This window comes from Blennius ocellaris, assembly GCF_963422515.1.
Source record: "Blennius ocellaris genome assembly, chromosome: 9".
Classification (NCBI taxonomy): Eukaryota; Metazoa; Chordata; class Actinopteri; order Blenniiformes; family Blenniidae; genus Blennius; species Blennius ocellaris.
The window spans coordinates 11,505,643-11,528,458 of NC_137658.1; the positions used below are offsets into that span (position 1 = coordinate 11,505,643).

General features: G+C 43.0%; 4 protein-coding genes across 4 annotated transcripts; 1 reads left to right on the plus strand and 3 right to left on the minus strand.

Annotated features, from left to right (window-relative positions):
* Positions 1 to 952: 952 nt before the first annotated feature.
* On the minus strand, positions 953 to 2,697 carry uqcrq (ubiquinol-cytochrome c reductase, complex III subunit VII). Its single transcript, XM_080502839.1, has 3 exons — positions 2,646 to 2,697; positions 1,839 to 2,010; positions 953 to 1,137 (listed from the first exon to the last, which is right to left on the minus strand). The coding sequence occupies exons 2-3, from the start codon at positions 1,990 to 1,992 to the stop codon at positions 1,043 to 1,045; spliced, it is 249 nt and encodes an 82-aa protein (XP_080358965.1). The 5' UTR covers positions 1,993 to 2,010; positions 2,646 to 2,697; the 3' UTR covers positions 953 to 1,042.
* A 1,946-nt stretch (positions 2,698 to 4,643) lies between these two features.
* gdf9 (growth differentiation factor 9) lies at positions 4,644 to 7,242 on the minus strand (the record flags this gene model as incomplete). Its single annotated transcript, XM_080501745.1, has 2 exons — positions 4,644 to 5,584; positions 6,738 to 7,242. The coding sequence occupies 2 exons, from the start codon at positions 7,240 to 7,242 to the stop codon at positions 4,644 to 4,646; spliced, it is 1,446 nt and encodes a 481-aa protein (XP_080357871.1).
* Positions 7,243 to 8,969: 1,727 nt separating this feature from the next.
* Positions 8,970 to 14,345, plus strand: rufy1 (RUN and FYVE domain containing 1; the record flags this gene model as incomplete). Its single annotated transcript, XM_080502179.1, has 16 exons — positions 8,970 to 9,282; positions 9,463 to 9,642; positions 9,721 to 9,838; positions 9,918 to 10,019; positions 10,100 to 10,223; positions 10,311 to 10,372; positions 10,616 to 10,751; positions 11,382 to 11,483; positions 11,570 to 11,854; positions 11,942 to 12,039; positions 12,121 to 12,240; positions 12,508 to 12,637; positions 12,954 to 13,048; positions 13,141 to 13,189; positions 13,278 to 13,355; positions 13,436 to 14,345. The coding sequence occupies 16 exons, from the start codon at positions 8,970 to 8,972 to the stop codon at positions 13,577 to 13,579; spliced, it is 2,136 nt and encodes a 711-aa protein (XP_080358305.1). The 3' UTR covers positions 13,580 to 14,345.
* Positions 14,346 to 14,360: 15 nt separating this feature from the next.
* hnrnph1 (heterogeneous nuclear ribonucleoprotein H1) lies at positions 14,361 to 21,306 on the minus strand. The gene is made up of 11 exons (XM_080502183.1): positions 21,238 to 21,306; positions 19,457 to 19,551; positions 19,222 to 19,377; positions 18,972 to 19,115; positions 17,928 to 18,066; positions 16,980 to 17,158; positions 16,778 to 16,890; positions 16,547 to 16,682; positions 16,369 to 16,452; positions 16,153 to 16,245; positions 14,361 to 15,135 (listed from the first exon to the last, which is right to left on the minus strand). The coding sequence occupies exons 2-11, from the start codon at positions 19,536 to 19,538 to the stop codon at positions 15,038 to 15,040; spliced, it is 1,224 nt and encodes a 407-aa protein (XP_080358309.1). The 5' UTR covers positions 19,539 to 19,551; positions 21,238 to 21,306; the 3' UTR covers positions 14,361 to 15,037.
* Positions 21,307 to 22,816: the final 1,510 nt, after the last annotated feature.

Consider the following 22,816-nt stretch of genomic DNA (forward strand, 5'->3'; position numbering starts at 1 on the left):
ATAGCACATAACTAAAGCTGAAGCACAGTGACTATCCTTTCTTGATAGTTCTGAATTAATAATTGTAGATTCACAATTGTTACGTCCATTCATCCAAACACTATATTCAGTTAAAGTTCCCAGTGAGCTGGATCTGATCGTAGCTGATGATTACTGAAGGCTGGTTACACCTTCGAATGCTCTCCTGTCCAATACAGGGTAAACAGAGAGAGACAATCACACAAGTTCACATTCACACCTTCAGGCAATTTGGTCCTCAACTTTTCCCAAATGCAATTTTGGACTGCTTGAGAAAATCAGAGTACTTCTAAAAAAAAAAAAACTAACACGAGCACAGGTAGAACATAGAATGTGAAAACTGCACAATAAAACTCTTTCACATCTATAATATCCTCTACGTGAGGCAAAACTGCTAATCGCTACTCACCATAGCCACACCTGTTTCGGTACGCATTATTATTTGGGTGACATTTCTGATTTCAATACCTCTCACATTAATGAATCATTTCGTTTCTACTGACCACAGATGCCATCAGGTACTGCATTAGCTTGGTTTGGTTCAAGAAAATAAATAGAAAAGAAGGAAAACAAATATAAGGATACTTCATAGAATCACAAGTTTGTGATTCACTTTAAGAAACAGTTCATATGTATTTCTTTATTGTTGTAACATATTTCCTGTGAGTTCAACCTCTTTAGTTTGCATTGGTTGCTTTCTCAGCCTGAAAACGAAACTAAGGCAAATTACTGACGTTGGGCGGTGGGTCCCCAAATGTAAAAGATATCCCATCATCTCAAACGAGATGATACCATTTCTAAGTGAATCCTTCAGTGATCCACATTTCTAGTGAGCCAAAAGACAGTTCAGTAACAAATATGTGACATACGACTATGAATTTAAAAAAATGATCCTACAGAGAACAAGGGACTGGACTAAATCCACCAAGGCTCATTTCACATAAATATTTTCCAACTTTATTGGTTAAACATACAGAGTTGGAATCAACAGCGGGCAGCTTTTAGGAAGGTGGGAGTAGTTCATTTATTCATCATTCTCGAAGTCTGCAGGGTTCTTCCTCTTGCCCTGCTGGTGGACACTGTTGCCCCAGGTGTAGGTCAGATACATCAGAGTCATTGCTGCAAAAAGAAGAATCACAAAACAGATTAACAACACAATGACAGATTTGATTAAATGTAAGTATAGAATTTTAAGTAAATACCTAAAAATAATTATGTGTAGCGAGATCATAAAAAAAACTATTGTAATTTAAATAAAACTCTTACTTATGGGACTTTAGACAGCATACATCATTCCAAACATTGGGTAACCACAATGATGTTTAAAAAGAAAAGGCCATAACAACCAAACAATAATAATTCAGGTCAGCTGTTCGTCCAATCCCACAGCGAATAACTTGTTGGGTTTTTTTTGTTTACCAAAATTGTGACAAAATGTGAACATAAATATAATCAAAAAGCAAATGGCTAAACTGTATGTTCACACTTTCGTGTTCTGCATAAAGGAGATTTTGATACTTTTGCGTACCACTCACACTGACTCATCCTTCAAGCCTCCACAGAAGCTCAGGTCAAACCAGGTAACAGCCTAAACTGGCACCAGTCCCACTCAACATCCAGGCACGATCGACTCAGATAGTAGGTGTGGCCATTAGCTCAACGGGGATCACAATACAAAATTGTAATTCTAGAGTTTTCCGTGATTATAAAGTATGTTTATGTAAGATAATTAACCAACATACAATAAAAAACAGAATCCCCCTTTCTGTGTCAGCTCTGGGTATAAACTATACATACAGTGTGAAAACAGAAACACTTACGAGGGGCAACTTTGAAGAAAGATGCTGTGAACCTTCTCCATACGTTGGGGATTCCCTTGGAGAAGTAGTTAGGAAAAGCCCTCTGCTCAAAGGGAGACAGGCTGTACGTGATTATATACCTGACCTTGGCCAAGTTTCCAAAGTGGCGACCCATCTTTCCCAGAGAGGTGATCTTTGAAGAAAAGACAACAACAAAAAAACAATAGTGCAGTAAGTAACATTAATAGATTAGCATGATTGAATTCAAATCACATTTGAACTGGAGGCTTGCATTTGCAGAAGAAAACGCAAGTGTGAATGCTGAAACTGAATAAAGCTGGACCGTGATGCTGACTCAATAATGAGGAGTTCGAAGTCTTCTTATAGATATTAAACAACAATCTTTAGGTTTATTCGTGTACTAACCGGAGGACTTTGACCGAGTACCATACTTGGTATAACCAAAATCTTCCGCGTTGAAACATGTTTACCCGCTTACATCCATCTAATACAATTTGATACACTATTAATTGTGTTGCTTTTCATATTTCTCGACAGAACACGTAGACACGACGTCAATACATAAACAGAGGTGCTATTTGGACCAGAACACTATAAGCTAACCTGGCGGCGCTGAATGTTAGCTTCTGCAGCTAACTGCTAACTCACAGGCATACACAAAGCCTCCAGTTTACTGGCACTTTGACGTGCTCGCTCAACAAAAGATACCCAAGTGAGTTCAGTCACACCGAAATATCAGACAGGTGAGTTTAGATTTTACGATAATAAATGAAAAGAAGGAGCTGTGTTGATGACATTGAGACTCACCGCTCTGTTGCTCTGTTCGGGTTTCCTCGTGACACACTTCCGGTGCCCTCTTTCCTCTCCGCTGCCTTCGGCCGCTTTGGCGCCCCCTGATGGTCTGGAGATCTCACAGCATCAGAGGTGTACCACAGTGAAAACGAATATCTCTTAAACCGTGCAATATAACACAAATATATCAATATTATACAATATTTAACAAGAATGCAAGAATAATTTTTCACCCTAATCATTTTTTATTACCAAACTAGCATATAGTGAAAGCTCCATCCTATTGTTATAGAGACTGTTTAAAACATTGCTGATAGCAATCAAGAGCAACAAAAACTGCTGTCTCATCACAGCTCATATTAGGTGACCCACACATTATATCATCGGAATTGGTTAGCGCTCTTGCCTCGGTGAGAATATCATGGTTTCAGTTAGCAGTCCGGCCTTTCTGTGTGGAGTTTGCATGTTGTTTTTGTGTGTGTGAGTACGTTTCCTCCAGGTACTCTAGATTCCTCCTATAGTTCAAAAACATGAGATTAATTGGCGACCCTAAATTACCCTTCTACTTGATTTAAGGGGTCAAGTTGTCCAACCCTGGTCAAAGGGGACCTGCATGTCTTCGATATATCGCTATTTTAACCCACTCAGGTCTGTTGCTTACCAAGCTCCTTAGAAAAGGCATGAGTATGTACCAGGTTTAAGATTTTCCAAGACAGTAGAGCTATCAAAATGCAAGTTGCTTTTGTAGCGGTCATGTGAATGTGTAATGTATTGCATACACATACATTTTCTCATACACCGTTAGGTGCATGGCATAATGCAATGAGACTATAGCGTCACTGAGCAACTCACTCAGCAACAGACTCCCTATTCAGTGTGCGAAAGAGAGATACGTACTACAGGCTCTTCCTTCCTGCTGCTAGATTCTACAAGCAGCACTGCACCTAAGAATCATATACACACAGTAGTGCACCTTGCACACTTTATATTCCGTATTGAACTCTCCTGAATATCGTGCATACTCATTCTGTCACATCTCTTTCTTATACCGTCTTGCGTACATATGGTCTCATATTATGCCTCGAAGCTGCTGCAACATCTGTTATTTCTTGGAATGTCTAATCTGGTATTTGTCAAAACCATCTGGACTGAGCTCTAAAATTGAAAATAATCTAATTTCTTTTATGGATAATAATGTATCGATGACTCAGACAGCAATACACCGGCACAGATACTTATACATGCGAGTTTTATTTTCCAATCTCCAGGGAATATTCACATCTACGCTGAGCACAGACACACAGCAAATTCATTTGTTTTGCATAAATAGATTTTACATGGATTTAGTCACTTTTAACAAGTACATATATTTAAGCAGGCAGTAAGCTAACAGGTATGCAGTCACTCATTGAGTAGAAGGAATAAATACGCACTGAAACCTTGACAACTTTCATTCTGGACATTATGAAGACAGCCGCCATCTGGGCAGCTGCCCGTAATCCCCATGAATAAAATGATACGTAAAAGGTTTTGATAAGAATTTGTGATGACTTCTTTTTGTGTCCAGAACAGGGCAACTTAAAACTTGACCGTTGTGCTAAATTAAAGAAAAAAAAATGACAGACAACCCACCCAAAATAAATTAACAAAAAACAAACTTAAAAAAAATTATACATCAACATTTTCTTCTTCAAGTGCGTTAGCTTTGCTACCACATTGGAAACAGTTAGTTGAACAACAGGATGCGTGTGCAACCTTAGTTGTCGAGCCCTAACAAAAAAAAAAAAAAAGAAGAAAGAAATGGCACGCTTCCATATTATGATAAAATACTTTCTTTAAGTAAACACACCTGCTCCAGATCAAACTTTCATGCACTTTTACTCACTCATGAAACCACTGAGCCTGGTCAGAACATTTGATACATGGAAACAGTCCACATGTGAGGATTGTTGATGAGAATTTAGCTGTAAACATGACCAGAAGAACCCAGAGAGAACCCTGTTTGGAGCCAGCTTATCGGCACGTACACCGGGTGGCGATCATGTCCTCGAACTCCTTGTAGATGTACGAGCCATCCTCTTCAAAGATCATGACACTGAGGGGACTGTAGTGGGAGGGAACACACGAAGGCCTGGGAACAGAGGAGTCCAGCTTCTCATAGATGATGTTTTGCACCATGGTGTGGACGGGCGAGCCGTAGATGAAGCCCATGGTCCTCGGGCAGATGCCTCGGCAGTACCTGGGGTTGTACTTTGGTGGAAAAACAATCCAGTGATCCAGTTTGAGTTGACTGAATCGCACTCTGAAATCATACAACGCACAATCACTTGTTGGGGATTCAGAGCTTGAGAGAAGGTCAGGCAGGTGGCTGTCCAGGCTTTTGTCACCTTGCTTGGTTTTTAAGGATTCCCTCTTCCATCTCTTCCTCCGTCCAGGCCTCTGGTCTGACTGAAACGCCATCTGCTTGTGGAATGTTGTATAAGCAGCAGATGACCTTTGACCTGCGTCGGGACCGACCAGGGAGCCCGGGTGGGCAGCTTTGCCGATGTCGTTAAGATAGAGGAGAAGACGGGGAGACCCCAGCATGAACTCCAATGGGCCCGTTCGCCCTTTGCCTGCAGCGTTTTGTTCCTCTGGGCAAGTGATGACGACAAACAGGTGAATATTCTTCCTCTGAAGCTCCAAGAGAGGCTGAAGAAACAAGGTGACATCAATCTCTACCCAGTTCCTCTGGCTCCTCCCGTCTGCACTGGCTGTGAAGTTCACTACGTGGTGGACTCCTGGACTCGGCAGGCACTGTCGCGTCTGCTCCCGCTCCTTAATACTCAGGTAACACACAGAGTTCACAGGTGCTGAATGATCAAGGTCAAAACTGTACAACAGGGCCGACTTCAGAAGACGCTCGCTTCTTCTTACTTGATCAAGGCTGTAGGACAAATCCTGCATAAAAGTTTCTGCAGAGGAAGACAAGGCACAAAATTAAGGGGGTCATTCTCACTGAACAAAAACATCACAAACGTCCACATCAGGGGTGTCAAACCCATTTTAGTTCAGGGCCCACATACAGCCCAATTTCACCTGGAGTGCGCTGGTCTGGTGAAATAGTGCCGCGACAATGCTCAAATTTAAACCTTTTCTTTATTGTGGTGCAGCGTATATGTCATGATAATGAAAATAATTACTACAAATTCAATATAAAGCCCATTTTAACAGTACCCTCTGGTGCAAAATACAGTGAAATGTCCCAAAATGTTTTTACAGATGCATTAAGCATGTTTCTACTAACTCAAGTAGCAATGCTCTGTGTTGTGTTCGCTGGTCTTGACAAATTAGTTAAAAAAGAAAATCGATTTTTTCTTTCAAATCTTTTACAACTTGCTTGGTGGTTTGGCGGGCCGGATTGGAGCCTCATGGGCAGATTTTGTCCCACAGGCCTTACGTTTGACACCCCTGATCTACATGATTATAATTGTACTGCAGTTTCTCCACTGAAAGCCTTCATCTCATTCATATGCTTCATCTGACATGACTAATGAGTTTGTGTTTTAAGGGGCTTACTGGTTATATTTAAAAAGCAATCACAATAACAATGTCTACAAGGTAACATGCCAATAAAAAACAAAAGTATTTACCTTTCATGATAAAAGTTCTTTCTCTGTGCCATGGCAATAAAAGCTATGTCAGTCCTTTAGAATATTTTATGTATGGACTGGTTCTGATTTAAATCTAAATAACAAACAACAATAATGTGCTTTTCACAAACAATCATATTACTACTGGCAAACAGCTGGTCCATCATAATCTTATCCTCATGTCAGTCAGCATTGGCTAAATATATCTGTAAGATGGGGGCATTTATTTTGTGAATTAAATTGAACTTGATTAAGCATCATTGATCTGGTTGGTGGAGTTTATAAAAATCGGTGATCCCTCACTATAGATGAAGTAGGTTTTGATGTTTTAGGTGAATTTGTCCCCAAGTTGGCAAATCACCATAGGAAGTTACATCCAAATATGTCTGACCTCTTCTTGAGAGAGTTAAATCATCTTCCTGGAGGTCGGAATACCTTACCAAACCGGACCATACGTGTCACTTCACTTCCTCACCTCTGTTATTTTTTGCGAGACATTTCTCTTGCGGCTTGATCAGTCGGACCGTGTTGTGGCTTCTACTTCCGTCCACACTCCTCTGCACCCTGGGCGGCTTCTTGTAAACCTGGGTCAGATACTGCATGTACCTGTACTCGGGTTTCATACTCCTCCTGAGTCCCGGGGTCCACCGGGAACCCCCGTGCTCCGACAGGGCTCTGAGCAGCGGGGAGAAGATGCTGTCGTACGGGTGGCTGATGTCGCCCAGGCGGCGCAGCAGGGCGCCGGAGGCGGCCGGGGAGCATGCAGCCAGCGGGGGGTCGCCGGTGATCAGCAGCAGCAACGCAAGAGTGCGGACACAGTGGAGGACATCTGACATCAGCGTTTGTCTTTCCATCACAATCAACGAGATCGGCCAAAGCCTGTGGAGAGAGTCTGTGCTGGGGAGCCGGAGGTCAACACGACCGAGCACGTGCTCCGGCTGATCAGCGCGCAGGTGTCCGCAATCAGCGCCATCGCTCATATCCACGCAGTCTGCGGCCAGCGGCTCCGCTCCGGCCTCTCTGCTGTGGGCAAAGATGACCTACACTGACCCACCTCATGAGTGAAGCTATTGACCCTCACAATGCACTCACCAAAAATACTCTATATGGTAGGTGTAACTAGTAAACCTTTGTCATACTTGGTTACATACCTTACCTTTGTGATTGTTTTTGTAAAAAAAAAAAAAAAAAAAAAAAAACATGCAATTAAGTTAAAACTGGCTACAATACCACATTCCATGATTAAAATTCCTATTACTATTGTGGTGTAGTGTGGTTGGTACTCCTGTCTCAGCAAGAGAAATCCTGGGTTCAATTTGGGGTTGGATTTCATGCAGTTCTTTTCTCTCACAGCTCAAAAACATGTCTGAGGTGAATGGTCTGTGGGGGTATATATATATGAGGGGTATATATATGAGAGTGTGCTCCTGTCCGTCTCTGACAAACTTGGCTGGAATTTGTTCCAGGACACTGAACTCAAGACAAGTTTTATGAACGCATTGGGAATATTTTCGATAAAACACATAGTCTTGTAGCCCTTGTTTTAAATGTACAGCATGTACAATACATCATGTTGTATGTTTATGTTAAGGCCAGAGCCACACTGATGGTCTGTAAGAAATCTTTTACTAGAGCAACAGTAAAAAAAAAATACATCAATATTTACAGTATTAGGATTGGAAAGTTGTTTTCATCATGGTTACCGATTGTTTATTAAAGCCAAATGTACCTAATGTTTGGTAAAATAATTGCTAATTCCCTCTATCGAAGGCCTTCTCGGAGGGGTACAAGCTCAACAACATTATACAAACATTACGATGCTTTGTGTGGACTTTTTGGGGCGTTTTATGCAATGTGCAGTTAGAATGTTACAAGATGATCTCAAGGTACGCTAGGAGAAGAGCACATGCATGTTTTTTTTTTATGAAGTCTGTGTGTCTCTCTTTCTTTCAGAAGTTCCTGTACTGATTTTATTTTACACAGCTGGTTTTGAATAAATCCCGCTCCAGTGGTAATATAATGGTCTCCCATCTCATCCCTTCGCACAGCACAGCGCAGAGAACTATTCCATTGAGACGAGGGAAGGGCCCGACACGGCTAAACTTGTCCACAGACCTCGACCTGATGGACGGGTTCTTGTCACGCAGGAGAGCAGCGGGCAGACAGGCGTATTCCACAGCAATGTTCTTCAAGCTCTCGAGAGGCTCAGCTGACTCTGTATTTTACTTGAACTTGTGTATGATTTTATTTTCCATGTGTTCAAACTGCCAAATAACTTGATCGAGCTGCCAAACAAAATGTGTACCGAGACCCAAAGGTTAATACTGCCAGAAGACAATCCTATGAATGGTGTTTATTTTCGTGCCGAGTCCAGATGAAAGTATGCTTATGCTCTCTGAGGATATAGTCTGCGTCCTTCAGTGTGTGTGTGCATGTTTGTGACACATCTGATATAAGGTTTTGCACAAAAATAACTTTCTGGTTCCATACCCATGTTACATTTCGGTGAGTGCCTTGGTCAAAACATGTTAAAGAAAGTCTCCATGTCATTCCCCATGTTGTGCCGATGCGGCGCAATAGATGGCGGTAGTGAGTCTTTCACGAGTCTTTTGAACCGCCAAAAACATCGAAGGAAGAAGAGACATTATTACCACAGCGCGCGTGATTGCTCCGATAAGGTCACGTGGAAGAGGGGGGGGATACAAACATGGCCGACGAAGCAGGGGAAGTAAACACAGTTGTAGAGGACCGTGAAGAAAACCCCGAGGAAGATGAGCCCGAGGTGTCGGGCCCCGCGGAGGAGGGTGAGCCCGGCGGGCCGGAGCGGAGCGAGGAGTCCGGCCCTGCTCACAGCTGGTCGGCCCCCATCCTGTCTCTGGCTCGGAAGGCCACGGAGACGATCAGCAGCGGGATGAGCTACGCTGCTGCGCCGAAGAAACCCTCGCAGGGCTCCACTGCCTGCTCACCCACCGAGAAGGAGCCCGAAAACGACCTGGGCGGCTCCTCCAGGATCCTACCGGGTAGGCCGTCGCTCCAACTTTGGGTTGAAGTTGTCAGACACTGACTTCCTCCTTTTGACTGAGGTCAGCTGTCGCCCGCATGACCGCTGGATAATCCCCCGTGTCACGGTTTGAGATTTCCGTCGCTGATCTCCAGTGCGCCTCCGGGGCTGAAATGTTTTCTCCTCCTGTCATTCACAGTCCTGCCCCTCAAAGACTCCCTGTCCATCGAGAGATCCAACCTCCTCAGCATGATGAAGCTGAGCATCAAAGTGTTGATCCAGTCCTCTCTGAGTCTGGGCAGGACGCTGGACTCCGACTACCCTCCCCTGCAGCAGTTTTTTGTCGTCCTGGAGCAATGCCTCAAACACGGGCTAAAAGGTGAGCAGGCACATTTAAGCTTTCTTGCACTTTACCCAAAAAACACAGATCTTACTCTCACCTTTTTTTTTTTTATAGCCAAGAAAACCTTCATTGGTCAGAACAAGTCCATATGGGGACCCCTGGAGCTGGTGGAGAAGTTGTGTCCGGAGTCTGTAAACATTGCCACAAGTGCCCGAGACATGCCAGGCATCAAGTACGCTCGGCAACTTCTCACTAAAACCATACAATCGATGCTTCCGTGACGGTCGTAATGAGTCTGATATCCCCCTCAGGACTGGCTTGGGGAGAGCGAGGGCTTGGCTCCACTTGGCGTTAATGCAGAAAAAGGTGGCCGACTACCTGAAGGCCCTGCTGGACCACAAGGACCTCCTGAGGTATTCCCAATCGGTGCAAACACACAATCTCTCCCAGCATGTCACATTATTCTTTGATCCTTGCCGTGTTCGATCCTCAGTGAGTTTTATGACTCCGGAGCTTTAATGATGGAGGAGGAGGGGGCGGTCATCGGGGGACTGCTGGTGGGCCTGAATGTGATTGACGCCAACCTTTGTATTAAAGGGGAGGATCTGGACTCTCAGGTCAGTGCTGAACCGGCCCGTCTGGGAATCATTTCCTCTTTTCAGTAACGAGTGGGTGAGGATACAGTGTGATACATGTGTCTCTAGGTGGGCGTCATTGACTTCTCCCTCTACCTGAAAGACCCCGCCAACAGCGAGAGCTCAAAAGAGTGAGTTTGTGACATTTTGCGACACTCAAAAGTGAGATTTGTGAGGAAACCAGAGAGGGGGAGGGGGTGTGTCTTATGGCGAAGAGCGGGAATTCTTCTCCCAGCATGTCTCGTTTATTGTCATTGTAAACAAGTAATCATGATTCAGAATTCTTATACACTTCTGTTTGTATTTCTTGAAACATGCGTTTTCATATCATTGAAATAAAAGGCAATGTGATCCACGTATTGTTCCTGGTGCAGCGACGCCAAGATGACGGCCATATTGGATCAGAAACACTACATAGAGGAGCTGAATCGTCACCTGACCGGCACCGTCACCGACCTGCAGGCCAAGATGGACTCTGTGGAGAAAATGAACAGCAAACTCGTAGAGGAGGTGAGGCTCACTGTTTTTGTTTTTGTTTTTTTTTCATTATCATGGTACACAATTGTTTTGGTTCATCATTAAATCATTTCAAGCATATATATATATATATATATATATGAAGATATATTCAGACAAAATAGATATTCTTTGCGTGGTTATACATAAATAAACATACATACATACATACATATATATATATAATTAGCATGCCTGAAAAGGGGTAGGAAGAAATAAAACTTATCAAATCCTACCCGTTCTCTAGTATTCAATAGTTATATTTTTTAATTGCCTTTCTGTATTATTCTCAAGTCCAGGTTCCCCCTGTAGTTATAATCTTCCTCTCTATCAATAAAATGATTCTGTATATGGGGTCTGGTTCTGCACTCATAAAATCACAATTTAAAAAAATATTCCAAAAAGGTGCTAATAGCAAAACATTGTACCGGTAGTAGTTTTCCAGTTTCTCCATCATATGCATTTCTTCTGCAATCTACATCCACTGATTCTGACAAGGAAGCTCCATCCTACCAGATTTTATTTTTATGATCGCTTTCTTTCCAGTGATCGATATTTTCTGACAAATAATTCAGTTTTCTGCATTTCTAACGTGACTGGGAAACACGTTTCTCCACTCTTCAGCTGACGGCGGCAACAGACAGGATCAACTCTCTGCAGGAAGAGCAGGAGCAGCTGAGGATGGACAACGAGTGCATACTGCAGTCCAGCCAGAAAAAAGAAGAGGTTTGACGAGCACAATAACAGGATGGAGGTTAACAGGAAGAAAAAAAACCCCCAAAAAACAATCCGTGATGCTTTTGTTTTTCCAGGCCGCTCTGCAGGACAGTCAGGTGGAGCTGGAGACGTACAAACAGACCCGACAAGGCCTGGACGAGATGTACAACGTGGTGTGGAAGCAGTACAAAGAGGAGCGGCGCATCCGCCAGGAACTGGAACGCGAGTTGGAGCTGCAGGTGGGCCTGAAGCAGGAGATGGAGGTGGCCATGAAGCTGCTGGAGAAGGACAGCCACGAGAAGCAGGACACGCTGGCCGCCCTCCGGCTCCAGCTCGACCAAGTCAAGACTCTCAACCTGCAAATGTTTCATAAAGCTCAGGTAGACACCGATAAACATGCTCTCTTGCTTGTCTTGGTCACTTATGACAAGATACATACTTACTGATGCTTTTTTTTTTTTTTAAAGGACTCGGAACGGCAAGCGGAGAAAAAGCAGGCGGAGGCCGAGCAGCTGGAGCAGAGGATGAACGAAATGGAGAAATCCATGATTGAACTCGAGCAGAGGTGGCGTGCGTTAGTGCATTTGCTCGCGTAGGTAAAAAATAATTAGCAGTTTTTAATATGAACGCTCCTGTGCCGCTGCAGACTGCAGAACTCGGAGCGGGAGCGCAAACAGAGCGACCAGTCAGACAAAGACATGAAGGTGGAGCTGGATGGAAAAGTGGACGCGTTGCAGAAGCAATTGACCGACCTGGACACACTGAGGTGAAGATGCACAGAGGACGATTTAATCAAAAGATGTAAAGTAGTTTGCGTAAAATCAAAATATATAATGATGCTTTTGTAAGAACACACTATAAACATTGATGCTTTGTCATCTCTCAAAAGACGAGGCGAAGGGTGAGTTACACAAATTGTTATATGAAATGAACATTCCATATAGGTTTTATAAATGACACGGTGCAACATATATATATTTTTTCTAACGTTTAATCTGATGTGTACATGACGTGGCGTGTTCTCTGTGCGCAGGCTGGGTCTGGAGAACGAGCTGCGTGCCGAGAGGGAACAGAGACAAAGCTTGCAGAGGGCGTTGCAGCGGGAGCAGGACAACAGCGTGGAGCTGCGTACTCAGCTGCAGCAGCTGCAGGGCCTCAACTCGGTCAGTCCTACACACACGTGATTGAAATGGCTTTTATATTTACACACGTTGATTTAATGTGGATATAATTTAACGGTTCACAACTCGCGGTTTGTTGTTTTTTGGTACGCAAAATTGATTTGTTTTGTAGCTGAAATTATTTCTATCGTGGTTGCAATAAGAATTTTAATGATTTAATTGGCCTTCACCGTGTATTAATGTGTAATAACTACACTTCAAAAAAATTTTTTTTTTAAATATCGCTAATTTAAATGGTTATTTTGATTTGAGGGTTTCTGAAAGAGAAAACGTTTCGACTTTGTTGTTTGTGTTGCAGGAGCTGCAGGAGTTGAAGCAGGAGAAGCAGCAGCTGCAGCAGAAGTGTGAGCAGCAGGAACAGGCTCTGCAGGAGATGGGACTGCACCTCAGCCAGTCAGTGCTCGTTTTAAATTATCTTTTTCATTGGTTCGTGACCCGTTTTTCCTGTATGATGAGAGATCACCTTTTTACGTTCTTTGTTAAAGGTCCAAACTAAAGATGGAGGACTTCAAGGAGGTCAACAAAGCTCTGAAGGTAAATTGGAACGTGCGCGCGAGATTATCGAAGTTGATGAATTGAGAGTCAAAGCCTCACGGTGAATGTCGTCCATTGCCGCCGTCAGGGTCACGCCTGGCTCAAAGACGACGAAGCCACTCAGTGCAAGCAATGCCAGAAGGAGTTCTCGATCGCGCGCAGAAAGGTAGGCTTTCATAATCTGCACCTCCCGAGTTTTTCCGCCGAGCGTCATGTGACCTGACCACAGCCGTGTCCTGTCCGCAGCATCACTGCAGGAACTGTGGCGACATCTACTGCAACAACTGCTCCGGCAACGAGCTGGCCTTGCCCTCGTACCCCCGGCCCGTGAGAGTGTGCGACATGTGCCACGCCCTGCTGCTGCAGAGAAGCACCGCCACGGCTTCCTGACGAAACACCGGCTTTAACGCCGCACACACACACACTCGCATCCGCCGTGGTGAAGGGGAACATCCAAGTCTTTGGGAAATGCGATTTGGTGTTCCACTGCTGCCCTCACCTGAAATTCAGGTATATTATGCCGGTCTGGGCTTGATGACGACCAACCTTTTCTTTTTTTCCTTCTTCACATTACAGGCTTATCAGTCCAAGCTGCATTTCTATTGTCTGCATTCAGAGAGTGAAGGATGAGTTGTCGGGTATCTTCAATTGTAGAAGTAGAAAGTATTTAAATACCAGATTGGGAGATAAACAGAACTATCGCCACTAAGAAAATGTATTTCATGGGGACTGGAACTGATGGAGCAGCTTGGACTTGCTCAGATGGGAAGTTAGATCTTTGTCACCATGTTTTCATGCAATGTAATAACATCAGTGTACCACTTTGATACTAACCTGTTTTTTTTTTTAAAAGAGCAGTTTTCTAATTCTCACCGTGGCTATAGTTTTACGTTAAAGCCCCACAGAGGTAACTGGAGGCCTTTAGTGTCGCAGTGGTTACGTACTTCATCCGTCGTTCTCCCAGCCGAGGTCCCACTGCTGTCAACGATTGTAGATCATCGAGGAGAATCACTATTTTAGAATGTACTGCAACAGTTTTGTGGATCATGTGTGTCAACTGCTACAAAGCCATTTTCTTAAATTGATTCGGAAAAAGACGACCAAATGTTTTTCTAACCAAGATGTTTGATAAACAAATAAAGCCTCATGTTTTATCGATGCTTGTTTTCAATTAGATACTCCAGACTAGTTTATTCACTTTTGTGCACAGGAAATACAAAAAGCTTCTGAAGCAGTAGAAACCTTCATGGCAGATTTTAAATTCACTTTCTCCTTGATAAACACCCCCAACTGGGAAAAGAAAAACAAGCTACCAACAGTCACACCTGAATAGAACAAAAACATGCTCATTTTACAGTCTCGAATTTAGGCGAACGTTTCAACTAGAAATACAAAAAGAAAAGGTGGGGGGGGCTAAACACTAAAAGAAACAAAAGTTTGAACATGAGACGACAGCAGTCTTTTTGTTCATGCACTCAGACACTCAAACTTAAATGTTAAGTCCATCAGCACATGATTTAACCTTGGGAGATGGCCCGGTGTTTGGAGAAGTAAACCATAAAACATCACTTCCTGGTTCAGGTAACGTGTAGAACCTGCGAGGAATGGGGAAGATGAACTAGACGCATTTCTTGTGATAACAGATCTCACTTCTCTGAAGATCACTCGCTTAAAAAAAATACAAACCCTAACCCTCAGTATTTTCAAAACATTTTTTTTGGCCCGACCCTACCTTAATATTTACTTGGTGAGATCTTATGTTTCCAGTCCAGTCAGCAAAGTGTTGAGTTTAAACAAAGAAAAAAAAAAAAAACGGGACCAAAAACAAAATTAATAAAAATAAAAAAATTACATTCCCCATCCCCCGCCCAGTCCATTCATAGAGCCTCTGCTTCCTCCACCTCCTCCACCGCCGTAGTAACTGCTTCCCATTCCGCCCTGGTTACCTAACAAGAGAGAGAATACAGACTATAGGACCGGGAAGCTCAAACAAGGCAACGCACAGCAAAAAACAATCTGCAGCAAATGTGAGATCAAACCTTACTTTATTTATTGCAACCTTCAAATGTTCTTTTTCAGTTAATCAAGATCAGTAAACACTATTTACAGCTCTATATGTTGATCACCTTTGATGGGAACTTAAATGTTGGTGTGCTGTTTAAAGTCAACGGATTGATGTTCGGCCTGGGATCCAACACACATCGATGTGTCAAGAATCGCAGGCGAAGTAACGGAGCAGGTGTTTGCATATCGACAGACTTCTGATGACAGTGTTTGCTCGCGGAAAGCTGCGTCGCAGTCTACAGATACCATCCCGATTTCAGATGGTTTGTAAAGTCTGAGTGAAAGAATATGGAGTTGCAGAGTCTGTTGTGAACAAGAAACCAGCGACTCGCCCTTTTGTCTTGTTTTCTAAGTTGATACACATCAGATGTGAAAAGCTGAATTAGTAATCCTGCCTTTGAAGCTTACTGAAATTATATTGTTTTGTTGGCGTTCAATAGGTTTAAAACTTATCAGTCGCACTAATTTCCCTAGAAGTGTTGCGTTTGTACAGCTTGGAGTGTGAGAACTTACAGGGGCTAATGGGGTTTACATTATATTAATCCCAGAGGCAAATTCTTTAAAGTAATTTACATTTTTCTGAACTAAAAATCAGAGAATAACTTTGTAGTATCTCAATCAAAACCGAGGTAAAGAATGAAATGTGACAGCTGTCATGGACAAGCCGAGACCATGTGAAAAACAATCCTGATATGCTTCCTGAAGCTGGAGGGGACAGAATGTTATGAAGACGAGATGCAAACATTTCACACATCAGTGCATGTCATTTTTACTTTTGTAAAAAAACACCAAACCCTTTAATCACACAGACAGTCTTTGTTGAATCCATCAGCATGCTGCAGAGGATGTACCTAGTGGGTGTAATGAAAGAAAAGAGTTGCAACAGAGCTGACACTCACTATAGTCACTGTAGCCACCCATGTTTCCTTGGCTGCTGTATCCTCCCGAGTACCCCGAGCTCAGCTGGCCACCGCTGTAAGACGACTGGTTCCCTGGAAGGACGCAGACGTAGATGGAAAGTATTACAGTACGCGACAACTGAACCACATCATGTTGAAGCATCTCTGGTCCAAAAAACCCCCAAAAGCTTCCAAAAGTCAACTTCTAGTACTTACCCATGCCCCCCATCATCTGGCTGCCATAGGCTCCATTGCTGCCACCTGCTGTGGAGTTCAGGAACAGCTCCACATAGCGGTGCTCTGAGGGACACATTTATGAATAAGGTGGCTGTAAAGGCACAGGTAGGGTGATGAGGTTCGTTTAAGACACTGCAAAAAAAACAAAACAACTTACGCATGTTGGCTTTGTCTTTGGACATGGCTGCCACAGCGTCTTCGTGCGTAGCAAACTCTACATCAGCCTCTCCGGTTACCCGGCCGTCTGGGCCGATCTCGATGTGGACCCGCACTGGGTTCAGCGGTGAGAAAAACTATACGGACGCCGAGAAGGGACAAGTCAACCACTTGTTAAGTCAGTGCAACGTGGACGCAACACGGGTGGGTCAATGACGCCTCGGCAGCTCACGTTATAGATGTCCGTTTCTGTGGCTCTGTACGGCAGACCCCTCATGTGGACGCAGTGGCCCGTTGTGCTCTGGAAGGAAGAACCACCATCGCCATACCGTCCGTCCGACACAGCTGGAAATACACAGTTGAGATTACCACGTAATGAACGATTACTTGGACCCACTGCACGGGTTCAATCGGACTCGATGGCTCGAACCTACCGCTGCCATAGCCACCTCGTCGCATTCGATCGTAGGAGCCCCCTCGGCTCATCATGTTGTAGCCGCGACCACCAGAGGGCCGGTCATAGGGGCCGGGTCTCTGCATCCCCATGGGCTTCCTCTGGGGCTCGTAATGGGTTCGCACCTCAGCGCGGCTACTCTTGAAGATCTCAATGTACCTGAGAGCATAGACATGGCACAGTGAGGACATGGCCGACAGGTGAAAACTGCATTTACTCAATACTGCTGAAACTGGGCTAGGCAGATGCTGTCATGGTGTAGTCCATTGGTAGTATATCTTAATAGCAGTTAAGTTAGATCAACAGAATCACTTTTTTCTTTTACTGAATTGATGAACAGAAACTGGTCCCAACTTGATGAGGACTTTAGTGACGTTTGCACTTTTCTTATGGTTACCCGAATCGGTTTACAGGTCTGACTATGTAGTAATGGTGTCCTGTTTCCTAGCCATGACCGTCATTGTCCTTGTGTAAGAGGGACAGAGAGTTCAAGCCCTTCTGCCACCCACACTAAGCATTACCTGTGACTGTGGGCTCCAGATCCTTGTGAACAGAGGCCCTCTGATATTATCACAAGGGAGACTCCTGACCATGTGGCAACCTGGACTCGCGTTTAGTGCTCAGACACTCTTCACCCCCCAAAATTGGGTAGGTAACTCAAGTCAGAATTTGTCTTGCTTTTACTTCCTTAATATAAAAAAAAAAAAAAAAAAAAAAAAAAAAAAAGGAAATTGTGACCAAGCACTAACTTTCCCACTAAACGTGTGTGTGTGTTCGATCGAACATGGAAAATAGTGCATGTGTGTGTGACAAATATGCTGCAAGTAGCCATGATTGTGGTCATGTGGTTTTTACATTAGTTTCAGATGTTGAGAGTGCACACCATAAGAAAAGCAACTTATCCAGCCAACCAACCAACCATCCCCACCTGTGCCCTATTCTTTCCTTGTGTTTCTTTAGAGCCTTTTCAGCTATATCCTGTGAAGCAAACTGCACGAAGGCCTCCCCCGTACTCCTCCCCTGGATGTCCACCGGCAATGTTATCCCATTTGGCACGATTTCCAACCCTTCAACCCAAGGACAGATAACCCCAGCAGGGGACATATTAAATCACATGCCCAATCACAGTGAGACTTTCTCTAAAGAGAGAGATAGAAAACTTATGGAAAAACTCTACACATCATCACACATACCAGTTCTTTTTTTTTTTTTTTTTGGTTAAACCCATTGAGTGGTCATTTCAATTGGTTACAGTCAACGATTCTGAGGTAAAATAGAAATGATAGGATAGAGGAAAATAATGGAAAGGGCCCCGTCTGAGACATCAGGCTAGTTTTGGTGTGTGGATGAAGAGAGCAAGATCTTGGAGGGTGACATGAGTAGAATTTTCAATCACTTAGCAAGAGGAACATCTGGCTTATGCTGTATAGAAGAGAAGTTTTTGTCACAAATGATAGGTGTGAGGAAATGGAGAGCAATGATGCTGGAGTAAAAGATCAGTTACATCAATGATGAGTGAGACCCATTCCAAGGTCAGGGTCTTAAAAAAGGCACAGAAAACTATATCATTGTGATCAGACCGAGTTTGTAAAAAAGCAAGAATAAACAAATATGCTTAAGGTGAATATGACGGCAATAAAGAGGGAAAAGGGTGTTTGCCGCGAAACAAAATATCAACCCTCCAAAATATTCTAATTTAAACCTTTACCTGGCTTCTTTTTGCAGCATCATTTTCTCAACAATTTACCCCCCCCCCCCTCCAAAAAAAAAAAAATATATATTTTTTTTCTTCTTCTTACATCTATCACATTGTGTACTTGATACAATCATGTTAGTGTTTACAGTGGCAGACTGAATTTGTCAATTAGACACAACAGGTGGTGCCGGTAAAGAGAGGAGCCAAGAAAAGGAAGATTGGGGAGAACCGTTTTAATTACCAACATTGGCCACTGAGCAAAGCCTGTTTTTTTACCTGAGAAAAACTGCACAATCTCCTCCTTGCTGCAGCCGAAGGGGAGGCCTCGGAGCCGCACGAGCCCATCTCCTGCAGTCTCGGGACAGTTTGGGCCAGTGTGCTTCATGACCCAGTCCATCTCAACGTTGTTGGATTTAAACACTGTAGAACGGCACACAAAGCTTTTCGTTATCGGCGCTCACAACAGGCGGGAACAATGAGGGCATTTATCGCCACGGTCTCGTGGTCTGTCTGCCATCGTACACACCCTCGACGTATCTATGGCCCATAGTTTCTCTGTCCTTCTTCACTGCAATCTTTAGATCTTCTTCCGTCTCCATCTCCACAAAGGCTTCGCCACTGGGACGCCCCTCCCTTGTGTAAGTGAAGTGGATGCCACTTCCGTTGCTGATAATTTTGCAGTCTGCATTGAAAATGGACGTTTAAAAACTCATGAATATTTACCAGACAATGCATTTTAAAAAGTGTATTGAATACAATACCTGAGAAGAATCTCTGTACTTCATCCACTGAACAGGACCACGGCAGACCCCGAATTCGGACTACGTATCCCTCATCAGCCATATTTACTCAGTCACTGAAGAATTAAACAGAACATTTGATGAAAAATCGTCATACTTGAGAACGCCGCAATACTCAAATAAGTTGGGGTGTAAATTAACAACCTTTTACTATGATACACGATGAGCACAACTCGTGTTTTCCTTGTCTGCTAATGGACTTGTAAAAGGTCAACATTTTACCATCTTGCATTTAAAGATCTGGTTGTATGAGGGGAACAGTACTATGTAATTAGTATGTGTGCCATTAACATTAATTTTCACCCCACAAGAGATCAAAATCTCTTACGATCTCTAACATCAAAAATAGTTTGTGTGCTCATCATTGCTTGAAGTGACTCCCCCCCCGCAGTGTGAATAATATTTTTGGGGCGCACAATAAAAAATAAAATAAAAAATTGATGGGGCGTACGTGGCGGCAGTGATTCGCGCTCTCGCCTCAGTGACAATGTCTTGCGTTCAATTCAAGCGGGTGCCTTTCTGTGTGGAGTTTGCATTTTCTGCTCATGTCTGGGTTTCCCCTGGGGACTACGATTTCCTCCCATGAGCCAAAATCATGCACGTGACGTTATTTGTGACCCAAGATTGCCCCAAGGTGTGACGGTGAGTGCGTGATTATTCTTAATATGCTGGTGACCAGGATGTACCCAGTGCCCTGAACACAAGTGGCACAGAAAATTGATAAATAGCAATTGTAAGGGTTTCTATGGTTCAATTCTATGTTTAGCTTAGAGTATTTCAGTATGTTGTTGCATTTTCTCATTGTGCATGAATGCATTTTCTCTGGGTCTTGCAATTCTCATAGTCCAATAAAATGCCTTAGAGGTAAATATAGGACCCTATACCATCAAACTTCTAAACGTGTCTTCAACATTTAATTAAATTGTGAGAATACAAACAGACCTCTTGTATTGTACCAGTCGGGTTAATCTTAGGTCATGTCTCGATGGGAAACAAATATGTGGCGAAATATAAAGAAGAGTTGACTAGAATCCAAGCTTCACCCGTATTTTTAACTGGCTAAAACTGGGAATCTATCAAGAGATAAAAACAACAATAAAACCAAAGGATAAGGTAAGCGATGCGAGTGAAGCTCCGTTACAATGAACTGTGGCTGTTTGGCAGCGCCATCTACAGTTTGCCGGCCGAACAAGCCGGTTTAATTCAAATCAAATGTATCATAAATGTGACAAATCTCTGCTGCAATAAACGTTATATTTGCGCACAAATCTATAGATCCTTTGAAAAAAAAAAAAATCCTCGGTCGAATACAGAAACGTCGATTTCACAAAGAGCGCGAAGCCAACGTCTGTCCCGCACGCGACGCTCGAAACGTGCCGCTAGCTAGCTACATTCAATCGGCAAAGTCTCCGGATGTAACGCACTTCGTCCAATACCGAGTTATATAGTCAACCAGTTACCAACAAAAGTAAATGTTGGACCATTTCGTGTGTGGAATGCAGTGCCTGGTCTTTAACGTGCTCACCACCGCACCCAGACAGACAAGAACAAAAGCGGCCTTTTTAGCCTGCGCCATGTTATTAGCGGCTAGCTCGCGTGTTAGCATAGGTAATTACGATACGTTAATCTGAGCAGAATTTGCCAATATACCCGGGTACAAGTCGCATTCTATTCAGCCGAATGGGGTAAGGGTTCGACTCTTATATTCTCAAATGAAATAACAGATGGCTGCATTAATTTACCTGTCACAAACGACGATTCAGCACGCCACGGCACGCACGGACACTCACTGCGTGATGCAGCTGAAACCTTACACTGGGTTGCCAGAGTTTCTGAGCCATCCCCCTCTTTCCGGGCCTCAAATAAGCCGGAGCGCTTGCCTTGGATCCGTCTCACGCAGCAATTCATTCTCACTATTAAACATTGCCAAATGCATTTGGAACAAATGTGTGTCTTGACATGTTAGCAACATAATCAAAACATAAATCCCAACGTTATCATGAGTGAATAAATCATATTTCAGTATGTAACCCCTTATAACATCAACTGATGTAATATGTCATTTTAACACGCTGGAGTTTTTTTTGTTTTTTTTCAGAGTGTATTAAGATTTGTTTAAAAATACAACTTCCTGTTTATGATGTCTTGGTCTCTTTTGCCTAGTTCATAGGCGCAGTCTTTTAAATACAGGAAATATGGGTTTTAATACGGACCTGGCAATCCCTGCCGAATAGCCAAATGCTCCCGCGTCCACGCCCTGATTTGATGACGTTGCTTCGCGAGGCCCGAACCATTTCTGGCGGCATCTCCCGGCACATAAATTCAAGTAACCCCACTGCGTTTAACAGAACAACTTGTCTTGTACTGAATTGCCCTTTCCATATGTGCAGTGCAGACTATATGTGATTTATTGTCCAGCCCCTTGTTACAAGTATAACGACAATGTTGACTTGAAACTATCCGACAACATTCATCTTATTTTCAGTCAATTTATTTGAGTCAATTTTGATATTTTTTTTAAATACACATATAGTCACGGCATCTCTTTTTAATCCCACAAACAAAGATTATCAATTCAAAACTTCAGGTGAACAAGCGTAATTTATATTCCTATTCTTCCGTAGCCATGATTTCAATGTAAAGACAGCCAATTATAATCGAGATAGAAAGTAAACAAACCAGATGTGAGTGGATTTGTTGACATCCTTAAAATACACATGGTCTCTTTGCAACATACACAATATTGTGCTTTCATTAGTTGTTCAAGTCCCTTTGTACTGTTTTTAGGTTGCGGCTTATTATGTAAGGTAAAGATCGAGTTAAGATCGTCATTACCTGTACAATTATCAATATGAAGTACACATTGTTTGGAAAATAGCATGGATGGGAACGTGCATAAGAATACAAGATGTAGGAAAAGAAATCTGACAGGTTGCTCCATTTAGCTGCCAAAAGCATGACATTGCATTTTTAAAATGCATCAGTCACTTCCTGAACCAGATATAGGGCTACCTATAAGGTCTGACATTATCTAAGTATGCAGTCACAATAAGTTAAACCAAAAAGTGTTATATACATATAATTCATCACAGATAAATTATGGAACAGTAACAATAAATAGTGAAAACTTCATATGAGTTGAATTTTAAATTGGACTCTCCAATCATGTAAATTGGCTTCGACTTTGACCATTTTAAGACTGAGTTATTTAATTATCTCCTGTCCAAATAGTGTCCCACTGTTTCTCAGCTGATATGTTGTGTGGTTTAAGTGACTATTTTTATTAACTCCTTTGTCAGTTTTCTCTGCTTGTTGCTCCTT

Coding starts and splice junctions, on each gene's coding strand:
- uqcrq (XM_080502839.1), bottom strand. CDS start 1,992: ATGGGTCGCCACTTTGGAAACTTGGCCAAGGTCAGGTATATAATCACG. Junction 1,138..1,838: donor TTTCTTCAAAGTTGCCCCTC/GTAAGTGTTTCT, acceptor TTCTTTTTGCAG/CAATGACTCTGATGTATCTG.
- hnrnph1 (XM_080502183.1), bottom strand. CDS start 19,538: ATGGCTGATGAGGGATACGTAGTCCGAATTCGGGGTCTGCCGTGGTCC. Junction 19,378..19,456: donor AGTACAGAGATTCTTCTCAG/GTATTGTATTCA, acceptor TTTTCAATGCAG/ACTGCAAAATTATCAGCAAC. Junction 18,067..18,971: donor GATTGTGCAGTTTTTCTCAG/GTAAAAAAACAG, acceptor CTTGGGTTGAAG/GGTTGGAAATCGTGCCAAAT.